General features: G+C 41.7%; 1 protein-coding gene across 1 annotated transcript; it reads left to right on the top strand.

The window, feature by feature from the left end:
- The first annotated feature begins 85 nt into the window (after nucleotides 1-85).
- LOC145444452 (NPC intracellular cholesterol transporter 1-like) lies at nucleotides 86-13,583 on the top strand. Its single transcript, XM_080322437.1, has 26 exons — nucleotides 86-239; nucleotides 1,643-1,826; nucleotides 2,403-2,588; nucleotides 2,646-2,824; nucleotides 2,886-3,027; nucleotides 3,686-3,832; nucleotides 3,896-4,123; nucleotides 4,183-4,324; nucleotides 4,391-4,526; nucleotides 4,728-4,960; nucleotides 6,265-6,468; nucleotides 7,109-7,304; nucleotides 7,369-7,553; nucleotides 7,622-7,734; nucleotides 8,196-8,320; nucleotides 8,476-8,629; nucleotides 9,740-9,851; nucleotides 9,913-10,065; nucleotides 10,127-10,244; nucleotides 10,943-11,082; nucleotides 11,295-11,374; nucleotides 11,438-11,632; nucleotides 11,703-11,872; nucleotides 12,330-12,443; nucleotides 12,737-12,899; nucleotides 12,964-13,583. Exons 1-26 carry the CDS (start codon nucleotides 192-194, stop codon nucleotides 13,077-13,079), a joined length of 3,963 nt encoding a protein of 1,320 aa, XP_080178563.1. The 5' UTR covers nucleotides 86-191; the 3' UTR covers nucleotides 13,080-13,583.
- The last annotated feature ends 2,804 nt before the right edge of the window (nucleotides 13,584-16,387 follow it).

Below are 16,387 nucleotides of genomic sequence, written 5' to 3'. Positions count from 1 at the left end.
CATGTATTTTATATGGTGTAAAATGGGATTCAAAATCATTATATTTAGGGTATCATTGGCCAATAATTGACCGTTGACCAATAGAATTATTTCATCAACTCTTTCTTTACTTTTACAGATTGTTAGTTGGTTTGACAGTGCAAGTTGCAATAGCTTGTGGCCCGACTGCTTTGGTTGTCGGTCTGTCCAATATGGATCGTGTGATTTCAATATGTTCTCTGTGTCTTCTCGTTGTCCAAGTGAGTTAACATTTTTGAATTACCTGTGATGGAAAGTGTCGTTTCATTTGGCAAATTGTATGTGTAGCCTATGATAGTTTCACGTCAGACGTCACTACCGAATGCCGAGTAGGCCTACTGATACATGCAGCTATGCTTAATTATGATTACTTGAATAACGTAACGGTCGCCTGCCGTCTCCCAAACGATTTGTCTGTTGTGTTTCTTGGTGAAATGAATAAAAATATACTGACTGACTGACTTTCATTGAGTCCAAACTGATATCAGGACTTAAGCGACAAGTGATGGGAGTGTCATTGATGCACTATACCAAGCCTTTTAGACACTTTGACTGTGATTTCATTCTGTCACAATCTTGTGGAGTTCTGAACAGATAAAAGTAGCTAAAATATTACTAAATGAACAAATGAAATTAATTGGTGACTCAAAGGAAATTTATTAATGCTGTTTGCCACACTGGTTATTCATTTTATCTGCTATTGAGATACTGTTAATGTTTGTGAAATTCCAGATTATTGTGTGCTTGCAAAAACTTAACTAGAGTAAGTTACCAGTGAATTCGTCATTAGAAATGTAATTAGCAACGTAATAACTGCCATTATTTGTAAAAGCGATACATCAATGTTGTATTCCAAAATTCCAAAATTAATGTTATCGTGAATTGTTAGACAGGGAGTACTGATATTACCAATAGTAGGCTACCAAATTTTCTTAATATGGTGTAGACTTGTCATTAGGTAGGTACTCAATTTGCCCAGCTTTAGTTATTATGCAGCAATAGCATTGGTTACGGTGCATGAATGAGCCATCGTTTAATGAAGAGGGTATATAGTAACTAATTATCACAATCACTAAGCGCCGAATTCAACAGGAATTCAGTGGCGACCGTACAGAAAGCCTATGTCGAATATATGTATGTAGTATGGCCCCCCAGTTATCCATATATGACCCTGGTGTAATGGCTGTTTCACATTCACAATCCTGTAGTAGAGATCGTACCTGTGTTATCTAATTATGTACTGGTGACAGTGGTGACTGTGCCACAGGAACATGATTGTCAATTTGAACAGTTATACCTGCGTATATAAGTTGTTATTCATCATTGTAGGTTGACCCTTGAACGCATGTAGACTTGAAATGATCTGATTGCATATTGCCAAAACTGGTGTTATATCATTCGGGTTCGCATATTGCCGATATTGGTGTTATATGATTCGGGTATCAGATATGTCACACTTGGCTTGTTTGTGCATGTCAATATTGTGCCTATAGTTTGAACTTTGGTCTCATTGATCTTTGGCCTATGTGCTTTGTGGCCTATTAATGTCCACTATTTAATATGGTTTCACCCACACTTGTATCTCTTGACACAATGTTGCCTATTCAATCGCGTTTTACTTCAGGTACTGGTGGTCGCGAGTAATCCTACAGTGAAACATGAAAAAGGACGATGCATTATGTATGGAGAATGTGCCACAAACACACAGACTAATAAGAATCTAAACTGCTACAGCAACGATAAAGCTCCCTTATTGCCTTCAAAAGATCTTGATCTGCTGCTGGAAGTTTGCCCAATGCTCTATAATGGTAATAATGACATAATTTGACATATATGACTAATAATATCCAACATTAGGGTTGTGTTAATCAGTTTACAAATCACATAGGAAATGACATTACATTTCCTGTGTGTTACGTAATTTCTTATGTTTGTATATACCTTAAGGAGGTAATTCTGTTTGGAAAGCCAAATTGCCTGGGTTGCCTACACAGTGTCCTGTCATATTAATTAATTGTAGAATTGTCAATCTATTTGTTTATTTATGAAATGGTCGCGGCCAAAAGGGATATCCGTAACTTAAAAATCACTTCATGGTTTCACTTAGATCCATGCAGTGTTGACTGTCCTATGTAGTGTTATTCCTATCTTGAAAGTTGCCTATGACTTCAGGTACAAACCATCACAACCCTAGGTTTAATTTACCTTTCGTTTTCGTTACTCTATCGTTGAAATTGGTTTTGTGCCTGTGCCTGCCTCGACAAGCGTCACATTTGTGCTACTGAGTGAATTCTAGACAATTTTATGCACATCTAATTCTTTGAGCAGTAGTTTTATATATATATTTCCATACCGTGATGATTCTCTTTGGTGTGTGTTCGCAGGCAACGAAACACGGACATGTTGCGATTCGTCCCAACTCAACACCATCAAATCGAACATTCAAGTGCCGTACCAGGCTTTCTCCAGATGTCCGACGTGCTTTTATAACTTTGTATCGCTCTTCTGCTACATGACATGCAGTCCGAACCAAAGTGTCTACACCAACCCGACAGGGTACCAGAACGGATGTAGGGTTTAACCAGGTTTCCGCCCTTTTCAGGACTCCTAATCGTACTTTTTTATAGCTGCCGGGAATTACCACAGCTTCTCGGACAAGACTTTTGTCACCGGGATGTACTATAATATCTCCACCGTTTACGCAGAAAGCATGTTCGATTCATGCAAACACGTTACCAATCCCTCGACCAATGCGCCGGCGGTAGATTTACTTTGCGGGCCGTACGCAGATAAATGCACGGCCGAGGTACGTTCCTGCTTGATTCCTTTCGTGTTCTATGATCTGTTTCACATTGCAAAATTTGCAGAAATGGATATCTTACATGAACTCAGCGAGCAACGGATTTGCCCCGTTTCAAATCGATGTGAATTACCTGAAGCCCGGAGATGAGGGGGGATCGATGAACGCCCCAGCGATACCGTGCAACCAGAGCGTTCCCGGTGGCGATGGTGAGTTGAAACTATTCAGCACGAATATATTTCACGTTATAGATATCTTACGGTTACCAATACATTTATGGTCAATTTATATTTCGAAGTCTAAATATTTCTTTGTCCTATTCCGCTTAGCAACAACTGTAGGCCTACTTGTTTCTTGTGTATTCAGTACTATAACCTTGAATGCATATTGGCTTAGATTCAGATAGTGGTGGATTGTGGAGAAATTTACATAGTCAAGTGTGTACCGTGTGTCAAGCCAATCAATTCTGTTGGCCTGTCCCAGGACTAGCCAAATGGTCGATCGCAACAATGCTAAAGCAATATATGGATCAAAAACTAAGGACAGCCAAAAACTCTGACTTGAGTAACCGTGAAATTTGTAAATTGTAAACTGATGGCCAAAGATAAGTTCATCATTTTCGCCCAGTTTTAGTCGTGGCGTTATTGCCAAAAATAAGACAAACTAAGGACACGAGTGAAAATAGGACAACTCTTAGAAATGAGGATAACGTAGTTTTATAAGACATCACCCTTCAAATAAGGACAAATATTTGATAAGGATGTTATGGCAAGCCTGCCTATACGGCTGTATGTTTGATATTGCGATAGCTGTCTGCATGTCGCATACATGTACCACAGCCAGATGATCAAATTCTTCTTGTTTAAGGTGGGTGCAGCTGTAACGACTGTCCCGCCAGCTGCTCTGGGCCACCTCCTTCTCCACCACCGCCAGCAAAACCGTGGCTTATCTTTGGACTGGACGGGTATTACGTCGTCATGACATTTGTGTTTGTGTCTTTGTCTTTCGTATACCGTGAGTGTAGCCTGTAGCGGGACGCGAAAATAGTTTGCCTTACGACCTTCAATCGTTGTACAGTGTATAGCAATGTGTCTACGTACATTTACAAATCAAAGCATCAGAAATCGACGTACGGTAACACGCTGTTAGAGAACGCAGATCCCTACTACTCTCCGAAAGTCGTTAGCAATGATGTTCCATCCAGTTGCGTCAAGCTAGGCATGAAGATGGACAGGGTCCTGCATAGTGTGTTCAGTCGGTGGGGTACTTTTTGTGCCAGTCGCCCGTATTTGATAATCCTGATCGGTGGGTTTTGTTGTTGGTTGAAATCTTACAGTCGCAGTTTTACACTCTGCTGTATTCAGGTGTCGTTTTTGTCGCCGTATGCACCTCTGGTCTTGTGAAGATGCAAGTGACCACCGACCCTGTAGAATTGTGGTCGTCGCCAGAGAGCGAAGCTAGGATACAGAAAGAGTACTTCGACAGTCATTTTGAGCCTTTTTACAGGTTTGTGTGTTGCCGCTGTTAAGTAATTCGTGTCTGTATCAATAGTTTTCTTGCGGTCTTTTTCAGGACCGAGCAATTGATCATAGTGGCAAAAAATTGGACAGGCATGGACTACAAGCTGTACACGGACAGCACGGACCCGAAGGATATTAAATACGTCCATTTTGGACCGATATTGGGATTTCGGGATGTTCTTGATGAGGTGTGCTGCGCTTTTTGCTGTTAAAGTAGAATCCAACTACTCCTGCACTAGTAACTATTTGTTCGGCATCAGTACACTACTGCTAATGACGTTAAGACACGCGTTGTATTGATCGTAGCGGCACAGGTTATACTGTTTGGTAGCGTGCCAAACTGCGCACAGTTTAAATTGTGAATTGAAATCGATTCTACCTCTTGCCAGATTCTGAGTCTCCAGCTGGCGGTTGAAAACATCACCGCGTTTTATCCTGACGAAAATCGCAATATCACCTTGGAAGACATCTGTTTGAAGCCGCTGGCGCCTTACAATCAGAACTGTGCCATCATGTCGCCGTTGAACTGGTTCCAGAACAACCGAACCAACCTCCATAAAACTTTCTCGGACTTCTTCGGGCTTCAAGCCGATTTCCACGACCATCTGATTTCGTGCACCAAGTGAGCTTGATATTGCTGAATCGGTGTCTGTTGTATATTTTATTACCAATTGTCAATAATTTCGACATAAGTGGCATCGAAGTTCACTGCACTGCCAAATTGATATGCACCGTGAGTTGAAAATTGATCACAAATTTGAATAAGGTATAAAGGCGATAAAGTCTTTGGATTATGAATAAAATAGTATTTACGGTGGCCAATTCTTTAATTATTTAGTATGGTGGTGCCCACTGTAAATATTATTTTATTCAAATCCAAATTTTTCGACGGCAATAACTCCATTTCCACTGGTTGGAATTGAACCAAATTTGGTGAGCATCGTTTCTTTAGACAACCCAACACTTTCATGGGGTGAACAGAAATTTTTTAATTTTTTTTATTTATTTTTATATAATGAATAGAAACTTTCTTCTCCTGTAGCAAAGCGGTTACTGGCTGGAATTGAACCAAATTTTGTGTGTAGGCTTAAATTAGGTAACCTAACAATTTTATCAAGTAGCCAGTACGATTTGAGAAAAAAAGTCATTTTTGAACAGTCCTACTGTACAGTAACAGATACGTTTAATTGCCCGAGGATTCCTGATTTGTGATAAACATAAAGTCCTTGTACTAGAATAGAATATGCTGATTTGGAATCTGTGTTACCGTTATGTCACGTGAGGTGTGTTCTATACCTCTCTATCCGACAGCGTATTGGAATCTTATTCTGCTGCGCTTTGCATAATTTAAACGTTTACAGTCATGGGATCGCTCTCAGTAACACCGGACTTCGAAACTTTGTTTTCGCAACGCTCAATGAATCGTTGAGTCATGTTTCAATGTGTGACGTATTACGCGATATCTGAGAAGCAGAAAGAAAATCTGAATTGTTCTTTTATGAATGGGCACGCCAAGCGGTCAAACTGCAACTTGGTATAATCGCTGACTATAAACGAATGGTGTTGAGAATTAGAAGTAGGGCAAGCTGTTGTGCGGGAGGAAAACTTGAATTCTTGCTCGCACTCGTAAAGAGTAAAGACACGTGATACTTCTTATTGATTTGATGGGCAAGAACAAATAATCAAATATCTTCAATATGTCGATACAGCTGTTGGTGGTATTATGTTTGGAAGCATGGCTTTTTGATTTGTGCCGATTTCGTATCGATATCCTTTTACCAAACATTTTTGGACTTTGACACGAAATCCAGACTCGTCCTCCATGTGCCAAGTGACCTTTGAACGCTGTTTTGAACGAAATGAATCCGTTCCAATCGATCAACCGTTCTTTGTGCAAGTCTTCATCGCATGTTTTTTTTCCTTCAGTGGTCCGACGTCCGTCGATGACACAACCAAACTTCACATGAGCTGTCTCGGCACCTACGGCGGTCCCGTCTTTCCGTGGGTGGGCCTCGGCGGATTCGGCGGCAAAAATTATCTCAACGCCACCGCGGCGGTTATCACCTTTTCTGTCAATAACATTTACAACGACCCTTTGAAGCTGGGCAGAGCCTTGGCGTGGGAGAAAGAGTAAGATTGTATTTGTGGTTTTTAGAGTTCTGGATTGATTGATTGATTGATCTGGATTGGTAGTTTTATTGGTGTCATCCCCATGGGACAGGGATGGCATTATCCTACATTGCATTCGCAAGGTATAATTGAGAAATTGCACTCTCATGCAGCACTGCTGGTTGGAGGTCACTACTTCCAGATTTCACTTCTACATTTTTCAATGCCAATCGTACCCGAATGGTGTTGACGGGAACTAGAACGCATTGATCTCTCGGTATACTATAAAGAATTCACTGAAGAAGGCTTTTTTTATACATGATGTCATTAATCAATTGTTATTGCACTAGAGCGGTGTATTTTGCAAATTGCAATATTGCGTATGAAGTGCATATATTATTAAAGTTCATAAAAATACCAAATTATCTGTAATGAGGTGTAGAATTGGCATTCTTTTTGTGGTCGCATAAACTGTATGTACTTGTACGTACATGTACATATTTGAACCTTCCTCGTCATCCATACTCGTATAACATCATGATGAGTTATACTGGACTAGTCGACTCGTTTTGAAGTATATACTCTATTCGTAATTGAGTCACTCAATTTATCCATACTCGATAGTGAACAGAACTTACCAAGCCGTCGTCCCGTTTTTCAGGTACCTGAAATTTATGAAAAATTACTCGAGCGACAACCTGAACATCTCCTTCTCGGCGGAACGGTCCATCGAGGACGAAATCAACCGCGAGTCGGGCGCCGACATGATCACCATCGCCGTGTCGTACATCATCATGTTCGGATACGTAGCGATATTCCTCGGCAAATTCTCAACGCTGCAATTCGGACGCCTCATGGTATGCGCACACGCGAGAAAAAAATCGGGACACGGGGTGTAAATTTGATATTTTTCGTCGACAGATCGAGTTGAAATTGTCGGTGGGCCTGTGCGGTGTTCTCATCGTGCTTTGCTCGGTGGGCGTGTCTCTGGGTATCTTCAGCTACGCCGGGGTGCCGTTGACGTTGATTATCGTGGAAGTCGTGCCGTTTCTCGTGCTCGCCGTTGGTGTCGATAATATTTTCATTCTTGTGCAACACTACCAAAGGTACTGTTTTTTTGCGGGGGAAACGCACGGGAATCGCCCCTTACTGAGACTGTTCTACTATTTTTCAGGGACGAGAGGGACCCGAGAGAAAGCGTGGAGCAGCAAATCGGACGGATATTGGGCGACGTGGCGCCCAGCATGCTGATGTCGTCGCTGTCTGAATCGATGGCATTTTTCTTGGGTATGATTCGTGACTTTTGAACTTTTGATATTTTTGAGGACATAACTTTGTCTCGAGTACCGACTGACTCTTGACTCCAACATTCTTGTGAATCATTTCAGGAAATTATGCATTTGTTACCTATTTGATTGTTTTTATTACCAAGAAAATCAACATTTTTAAATATAACTGCACTCATAGGAAGAATTTACGTTTGTGAAGGTCTGCCTAGGTGTGAAACTTGATTAAATTTCTGTAAGTGTAACTGTAACCCATTAGATCATTTGGTTTCTAAGTGGTTGGTGTCGGATTCGGGGCATTTTAGGAAACTCTGACTCCAGCCAGTGTGTATTTTCCGACTACGTAGTGTGGAGCAAAGTTTCTGTGACTCGGTGACTCTGGCGGGAGAAAATTTAACGAAACTTCGACTCTGAAGCTCGGGGACTGAAACACATTCATAATAATTGTTCGTTTTGTAACAGGTGGTATGTCTACGATGCCTGCCGTCCGCACGTTTTCTCTGTTCGCGGGCCTGGCCGTGCTTACCGACTTTCTCTTGCAAATGACCTGCTTTGTGGCCGTTCTCGCGCTCGATGCAAAGAGAGAGGTAAGGACGTGTGGGGCACGGTAGCCTGGAAATTTCTTTTTAATCGAACGTTATCATTCTTTACGTGTTCGACTTCTCTACTCTTGTAATTGGTCTTGGGCTTTGTGGCTGAAAGTTTTGTGTTCATTCTCGTCAGCTACTGTCTTTACTTACAGAATAGCAACCGGTACGACTGCTGCTGTTGCGTGAAAGATACCTCGTCGTCACCGGAAAATTCAGAAGGGCTGCTACACAAAATCATGCGTTGCGTGGTCGCCCCTTTTGTCTTGTGGGACTACGTCCGGCCTATCTTCTTTGTCTTTTTCATGGGTGAGGATGTGATCGCGGTTGTCGATGATTGCTGTAACCGTAATCAATTTGATGCAAAGTCAAAAGTTACTACAGCAGTGTATACACGACTCCAATTGTTTGCAACTGGATTTTTCAATTAATCCATTTTTTTTTTTTAAATCAACTTTAAATTCCCATGAAGCCCTTACATATGCTTGACTAAGTTTTTTTATGTTAAATAACGAAACTTGAGTGAAGGCGAACGGTAACAGTAAATAGCAGCATGGAGACGGATATCTCCACAGAATAGTGCTAATATGCTGCATTGTGCACATTGTGTTATTTTAGGAACTCGTGCCTAGTCACCGGTCGGTTACAATCAATCTCCACTAGTGTTCGCCGGGGTGCTATTTTTAGTTTATTTTGCTTACATAGTTTGGTCGAAAACTAACATGCCGGGTGCAGATTAAATCAGTATGTGCATAAACGTTGATGTTTAATCCGGGTGTTGTTGATGCAGTAGTACACACACGCACACCAAAGAGTGGACATTGCTCACTCTGTTAATTGGATTTCACGCGTGCTCACTTCGACATTGTAAATACTTCGACTTGTGTCCCAATTGATCTTGTTTCATTACAACACCCGCTGCAAGAATACATGTCTTGAAACCTGGGAATTTTTCGGGTGCATCTCATCAAGACTACACACATACATAAGTAAACATCAAGAGTTAGATATCTCGAAAAAGTATAATTTTGAACAGTATATTCGTATTGAAATAAGCTCAAATATTTTTGCTGACACTCGTCAGGGGTGATCGTCAGCAACTAGTAGAGAATTGGAAAGAAAATTGTAAATCAACAATTGTATAATCAAATATGACGTAACTGATACGAAATTTCGAATAATCAGGGCGGAGAGATCGCTTGTGCTCAATGTGCTATTTTTAGATGGTACAGGATTCCTTCTGTTGGCACAGGCTAGGTTGGTGTATTTCGGTAAAATTCGACTGCAAGGCACACAAATATGAATATATTATTCAATATATGTATGTATTGTATATATGTATATTGAAGTTCTGTACCTCCAACTAGCTCTTCAAGTATATTTTTATTATTTCTAATATTTAATCTCCTTTTTTCTCAGGAATCGCGTGTTTCAGCGGCGCTGTGCTTCACAAAATCGAGATTGGCTTGGATCAGAGCCTGTCCATGCCCAGCGACTCGTACGTCTTAGATTACTTTGACGGCATCAGCAAGTAGGTGGTCTGCTGTTTACTTCTCAAATGTAAACTTTTAAACCGTTTGCCTTCGTTTTAGCTACCTCGCGGTCGGCGCTCCGGTATATTTCGTAGTGCCCGAAGGATACGATTATAAAACAGTGAACGGATCTAATAAAATCTGTGGTGGAAACGGCTGCAATGATAATTCACTGACGCAGAAAATATCGGCAGCGGCGCAAATGCCGAATTAGTGAGTGGCTAGGTAGTTACCCCTGGTGCGAATCAATTTGAAACCTTTATGCTTCCTGCAGCTCCACCATCGCGTACCAGGCCTCGTCTTGGATAGACGACTATTTCAGCTGGCTCAAGCCGCAGTCGTCGTGCTGCAGATATTACAACGATGACAATGACATGTTCTGCAATGCGACGGTAGGACATTATTCGGTTTGCTCACTCGTGTTAGCAGCGATTTCCCTGGCTATAAAAATGTTCAGAAATTGTCACGTGTTGTACAGTCAAGACGTTAACTTATGACACGACAAAGTATATACAACCAGACGTAGTCAGTGGGTCTACTTTTTCAAGTACTGTGGTAGGTTTTGCTGACTTGCACTAATCAAGCGGGTATGTTTTTGAATACTCAACCATTTTTGTAGGAAAAATTCTAATTTTTTACAGGTAGAGTGTAGTTTTGGTTTAGGATAGGCTTGCGCGGTTTTATAAGTGAAATTGTTATAACGATTTGCCAGAATAGCCCGGAATGGCGGTATCTGGATATTCGCTGGATATTCACCTATTTTATACTGTCATTGTCATTTTGTGTTAGTCGTGAAGATGCAACTTGAGATCTCTGCTAGCCCTCGACAAAATCTACTTTTTGGAACCAATGCTAACTAATTTGACCACCTCTGTAGACGGCTATTGCGGAATGATTAATGAAGCCGGAAACTATTTAATTTATGGTGAATTAGAAAGTAATTGCTTGAAAACTTGTCGAAGTAGTGAGCGTTTGCGATACCTACATTGAGTAGGCTAAAAAAGTGAAGTACTTTGTTACCGGCCACCCCGTGCCTGCTAGACGAATAGAAACATATGTTTTGATTGTTAATCGACTGTACATTTCGTAGGTCATCCCGTCTACTGCGAATTGTACGAATTGCCGATCCATGGACCAAGTCGGCAAACATCCGCGGCCGACCGCCGAAGAATTTATGGAGTTCTTGCCGTGGTTTTTGAACGACAACCCAGAGACGCAGTGTGCCAAAGGGTATGGTTATCTTGCTAAATGAATTTTGCTGGTTGTAGTTGAATGACCCTGTCGCTTTGCTATAAATTCGGATTTATACGAGCACCTTTACCGTGACCGTGGTTATTCCATAGGAAGACAATGCATTCACTCTCCGATACAGCTAGTCATGTCGCTGAATATTGCTGCGTTGATATCAATTTGGCATTGAAACCGTTTGTTTCTGCATTCAGTGGCCACGCAGCATATGGCAGTGGTGTGAAAATCATCAACAAGACGACCACGGGCACTGATCTGAAGACGGATGTAGGAGGTACCGATGTTTATAGACAGCAGTGTCTAGAGGGGTAATAAAACAAATGACTATCTTCTTTAGCGACCTACTTCATGACGTATCACACTGTGGCGAAGACATCTTCCGACTTCATCTCGTGCTTGAAACAAGCCAACGCGCTCGCCGCAAATATGACGGCCGCTTTGAACAGCTCGGTGGAAGTGTTCCCTTATTCGATATTTTATGTCTACTACGAGCAATACCTTACTATCGTTCACGACACCATTTTCAATCTCGGTAAGTAGCAAAAATTGGGGAGATTTAATATGGGGAGATTTATGACCGCCTGTTCGATTTGTGTTCGCAGGCATTTCCCTTCTTGTCATATTTATTATTGTTTTGCTGATGATGGGCCTGGATGTTCTGTCGGCTTTGAACGTGGTGTTCACCATTTCGCTGATCATTCTTAACATGTTCGGCGTCATGTACTTGTGGAGCATACCTCTGAACGCGGTGTCTTTGGTGAACCTCGTCATGGTAAGTGGCCAATTTTTTGTACCGTTGGCATTGTATCGATTGTGGAGTCGAATGTCTTTATTTATTCATTGTGAATTGCTTTACTATTGATCTGCTCTACGATCTAAAGCAGCGGCGAACCAATTAGTAATCTAGAATAGTCACTTCTCGGTTTCTGGTAGAAAGTAGATTTGGGATTAGTTTGTGTCATATCGAATGGGCGAAATACCCCCATCTAGTGTGTTTTCTGGAATACATAAGTGCTCTACAGACGTTCTATTTTCTACTTCTAGTTGTAGAGGTTTTTGAATATGCTGGAAATTTTTAGTTATACTTGTCATTGAGAAGATATATACAGCGTTACTTCTACCTATCTCTGAGTAGCAATAGTGACTACTTTCACCATCTCTGGTCCTCCTGTGCCAATTGAGTCAGGCTGTGTTCGCCCCACGTCTAACATTTCCGATTCTTTTGAAAGGCGGTCGGCATATCGGTGGAATTCTGCGCTCACATCACCCGAGCCTTCGCTCTCAGCAGTCAGCCCACGAGGCTGCTCCGTTCCAAGGAGGCCCTGTCCGAAATGGGCAGTTCGGTGAGGGGGTCTTTTGTTGTACAGAACTTCAATATCGCAACAAACAATATATTCATATTGCCAAATTTATTACTCTCGGAAGCTTTTCGACTGACTCTGGAACAATATCTAGCGTTATCGATATTTCAAATTCGTTTAATTGCAATTACTGACTTTCGACCTACTCATGTGAGTCGGTCGAAAAGCTTGAAGCGGAATAAATTTGGCAATATGAATATTGAATACAATGCTTGTTGTGATAGTTCTGGGAGTGTCTGGACTGAAATTGACCGGCTTCTTGTTTTTTATTTCAGGTGCTCAGCGGTATCACTCTTACCAAGTTTGTCGGGATCACGGTACTGGCATTCAGCACCTCGCAGATTTTCCGCGTCTTCTATTTCCGAATGTACCTCGCGATCGTGCTGCTGGGCGCGGCGCACGGGCTTATATTTTTACCTATTCTTCTAAGCTATATAGGTAAGTGTTCCCTTCACGATTTTCACTCTAATACGGCTGTTTAATTCCGGTAATTTCCGCTCAGGCCCTCCAAGAAGGCCGTTTTCGCCAAATCGTAAGCATCAGATTTTGAAGGAAGAAGCCGACGGGCATATCCAAGACGACATGGCGGCCGGCGAAGGACCGCGATCGTTCTCGTAATTCGCAGTGTGTCAAGACTACCTCCCGTGCATTTTCCATATTTATAACGCCGTGTTTTAGAAGATACATTCGATAGTTTTGTGCCCCTTTCGCGCTGTGATGCTTTACGTCCGATACGCTTCGGTATTTTTGTGTTTGTGACGTTTTAATCACATTATGACGTAATTCTGAATCGTCAGCAAGTTTTCCGTTTCTTGCAATTCCGAGATAAGGTTTCTAGTACTAATTGAAATCCGCGCTATTCGTTCGCGTTTCGAAATAGATGCGTTCATTTCCGGTCGATATGCAGTCCCGATGTCCTTGGAGACAGCCGTTTTTTCAGCTACGAAGAACTACCTTGACTTATCGTTTTATGATCGACCTACATGGGTTGGGATTGATGACAATCTGTCCTTCGTGCATCTTCGCGGTCTGTAGCCGACACCATGATTTTTTGAATTTTCTCGATAACTATGACTGTACGACGTACCTGTATAGTATTCAATAAATCTTTTTCCTGCTCGAGTTGTGGTAGAAATAATGCGATCCAATGATTAGGAATGGGCAAAATGGAATAGCCGAGTGATTCGATCCCGATTCGAGTTAAGTGATGTAGCGTTTTCAGAATAAGTCAGAAAGCTTGGCTAACTGAGGAACAATACGTCCGAATCCAAATTGGGTAATGTTATCGTAGGCTCCTAATTATACAACTTGAGCTGAAATACAGCCTCTCTGAAGCAGACTTGGACGACTAGATAATTCTAGCTGTCTAATTTCACTGAGTTAAAATATAGGTAACTAAGGTAAAAAAGGTTTACCTTAGTTATCTATAGTTAAAACGAAATGCCAGTAGTCTAATTTGTGAAATGTTTCATATGCTCTAATTCTAATCTAATTTGTGAAATGTTCCTATGTTTTTAATTTCAATTCTGATCTTAATTATTGTTTTCCTGAAAATGCCTCTTTGTCCGTGGCATTTTGCAGGAGTTAACAAGAATATACCTCCCGCGCTGGGAAATCCAATGCCAAGTCGCCATCGCCTCACCGTACAGTCCTAGTAGTTATTGTGACGAACAGGGCCGTAACAGCACTTCGTCAGGCCCCCCCCCCAAACTTTGGTCTTGGGCCCCCATAGGGTTATAGACCGAACCCCAGACCCCCCTCCGCCGATACACTGTTTACCGCTATTCATCATGTTTTTTGAGACTTTCTTCAGTGAATCAGCTTTTGTCGCCTAAGCGCACGAAGCGCGAAAAATTTCTGGAATTCATGATTTCTTCGGTCAGAATGATCAGGAATTGCATATATTGTTATCAATTTTTATCTTCTCTCTACTCACCTAATCAGATTTGCCGGTAGAGCTGAGTGAGGTGTGTTTGAAAAGGTAGGACCACTCAATAATAATTAAACATCTTCAGGCGTATACCCGTTGGCAGGAACGAAACAGCATCTCGTCAGGCCCCCAAAAACGTGGGTCTAGGGCTCCCATAGGGTGATAAAACGACCCCCCCCCCATCACGTTGTTCGCGTTTGTCACGAAATTATCTGAACTGTATTGTGAGCCAGCGCGAAACGCGAAAATTTTCGATAATTCATGATAAAATCGGTCGATCAGATCGGCGATTGCATAAATATTATGCTATCGATTTATTGACCTCTCTATTCAGGTAATTAGATTTTCCGGTAGAGCTGAGTAAAATGTCTTGAAAACGGGAGGGCCCGTAAATAATGATTAAATATCTTCGGGCGGGCGGAACCGTTGATATGACTTCGTTACATGATGTTATTTCGTGACTTCCGGTCTGCTATATCAAAAAATATAGAATCGCCCAAACGTAGGCTTCTAAACTAAGAGACGCACACGATTTCGAATTGGTATTTCTTCACTGGCATAAAATTTTTCCCAGAAGGATGGTATTTGTCGTGTGAGGTTCAGATTGCAAAGACAGGAACATTCGGCGCCAGTCATTTAGGCGCCTATAGACAATTAAACCTATGTATTTTGTATAGCATATATAAAGAAGTCTTCGGTCTGCATAAGGGCATATATAGACCTTTTCGGCCAAGCTTTTCTCGCTGCCGATCGTTCTGGCACACTTCTTGAAGTCGCATGTTATCTGGCCTAAAACTTTATTGTATGTCTTGGTTGGTCGTGGCGCGGTAATGGGCCAATACCCAATAATATAGATAAATGGCTACTTGAATTGGCGCGCAGCGCGAAAAAATTGCACAGATTTTCAAAAAATACTCTCTGATTTATGCTAATTCACGAAATAATTTTGGGCCCCCTTCGAGCTCAGCCCCCCCCCCCAATTGGGGGGTTTGGGGTGCGGCAGTTACGGTGCTGGTGACGAATAATACCCTGCTAGCCTGTAGTCTGCGAACAACATTCTAGATTTTGAAACTTTACGTTGGGTTAGTACAACGCCGCGCTGACTTACATGGGCGATGCTCATGGTTACCAAAAAGAATAAGTAATATTTTATTAAAGTAGTACAAATACTACATGAAATATCATGATCATAAACGTCATTTTATTTTGAACTGTGAGCTGCGCACGATACGAGACAACGCTTCCCAGTGTGGCAGACCGCTGGCCCTTAGTGCAATGTCCTCAGGTATCTGTTACGAAGGAACTACACTTTGCTCGTAGTACTGGGATTACCATGTGACCCACATACGATTGCACAATATCCTGGCTTCGTAATTCTCTGTCGCGTATTGCTTGATTACCATCATAATCCTTTGACGTATTGCGCAATAATCGCCCCCAACCGCATTGCACCAGCTTCGCTATCCTGTCGCGCATTGCGCAAGTCTACCCTTTTTCGTGCAAACCACCCTTTTTCGTATCGCTCGGGTATAAACACTAGGGCTGGGCACAATGATTCGAGTACTCGAATCTGAATCGAGTATTATTTTAATGATTCGAGTCGAGTAATAAAATACGATTTTTTCGAGTACTGAAATTATACGCTTCTCGCCACTGAAAGTTAATTTATCAACGAGAATTATAGTTTCGATACTAATTTTCACTGGTGAAGCCTTGAAACCTTGATTGGCGGTATCGTAGCATACGAAACATATAGTACGAAGCTACGAAGATTACTGGACGTAGCACATTTCCGAAGTCATGATGATCTCACAACATTGTCACCAAGTGGAATGAAATCGGTATGGTCGGAAAAATACCAAATTATCATTTATGAGACGGATAAAAGGCAATATATTCCTTGTGGGGGCATAAACGGTACATAGTATATTTGAGTTTTGACGTATTACATTCTTTTATGACGTCATAACGAGTGATATTCGATTACTCGACTCGA

Source organism: Botryllus schlosseri, chromosome 8, assembly GCF_051294905.1.
Source record: "Botryllus schlosseri isolate E-star chromosome 8, Bs_hap1, whole genome shotgun sequence".
Taxonomy (NCBI): Eukaryota; Metazoa; Chordata; class Ascidiacea; order Stolidobranchia; family Styelidae; genus Botryllus; species Botryllus schlosseri.
Note: the sequence above shows the minus strand (reverse complement) of the source record. Positions and strands in the feature narration are given on the sequence as shown.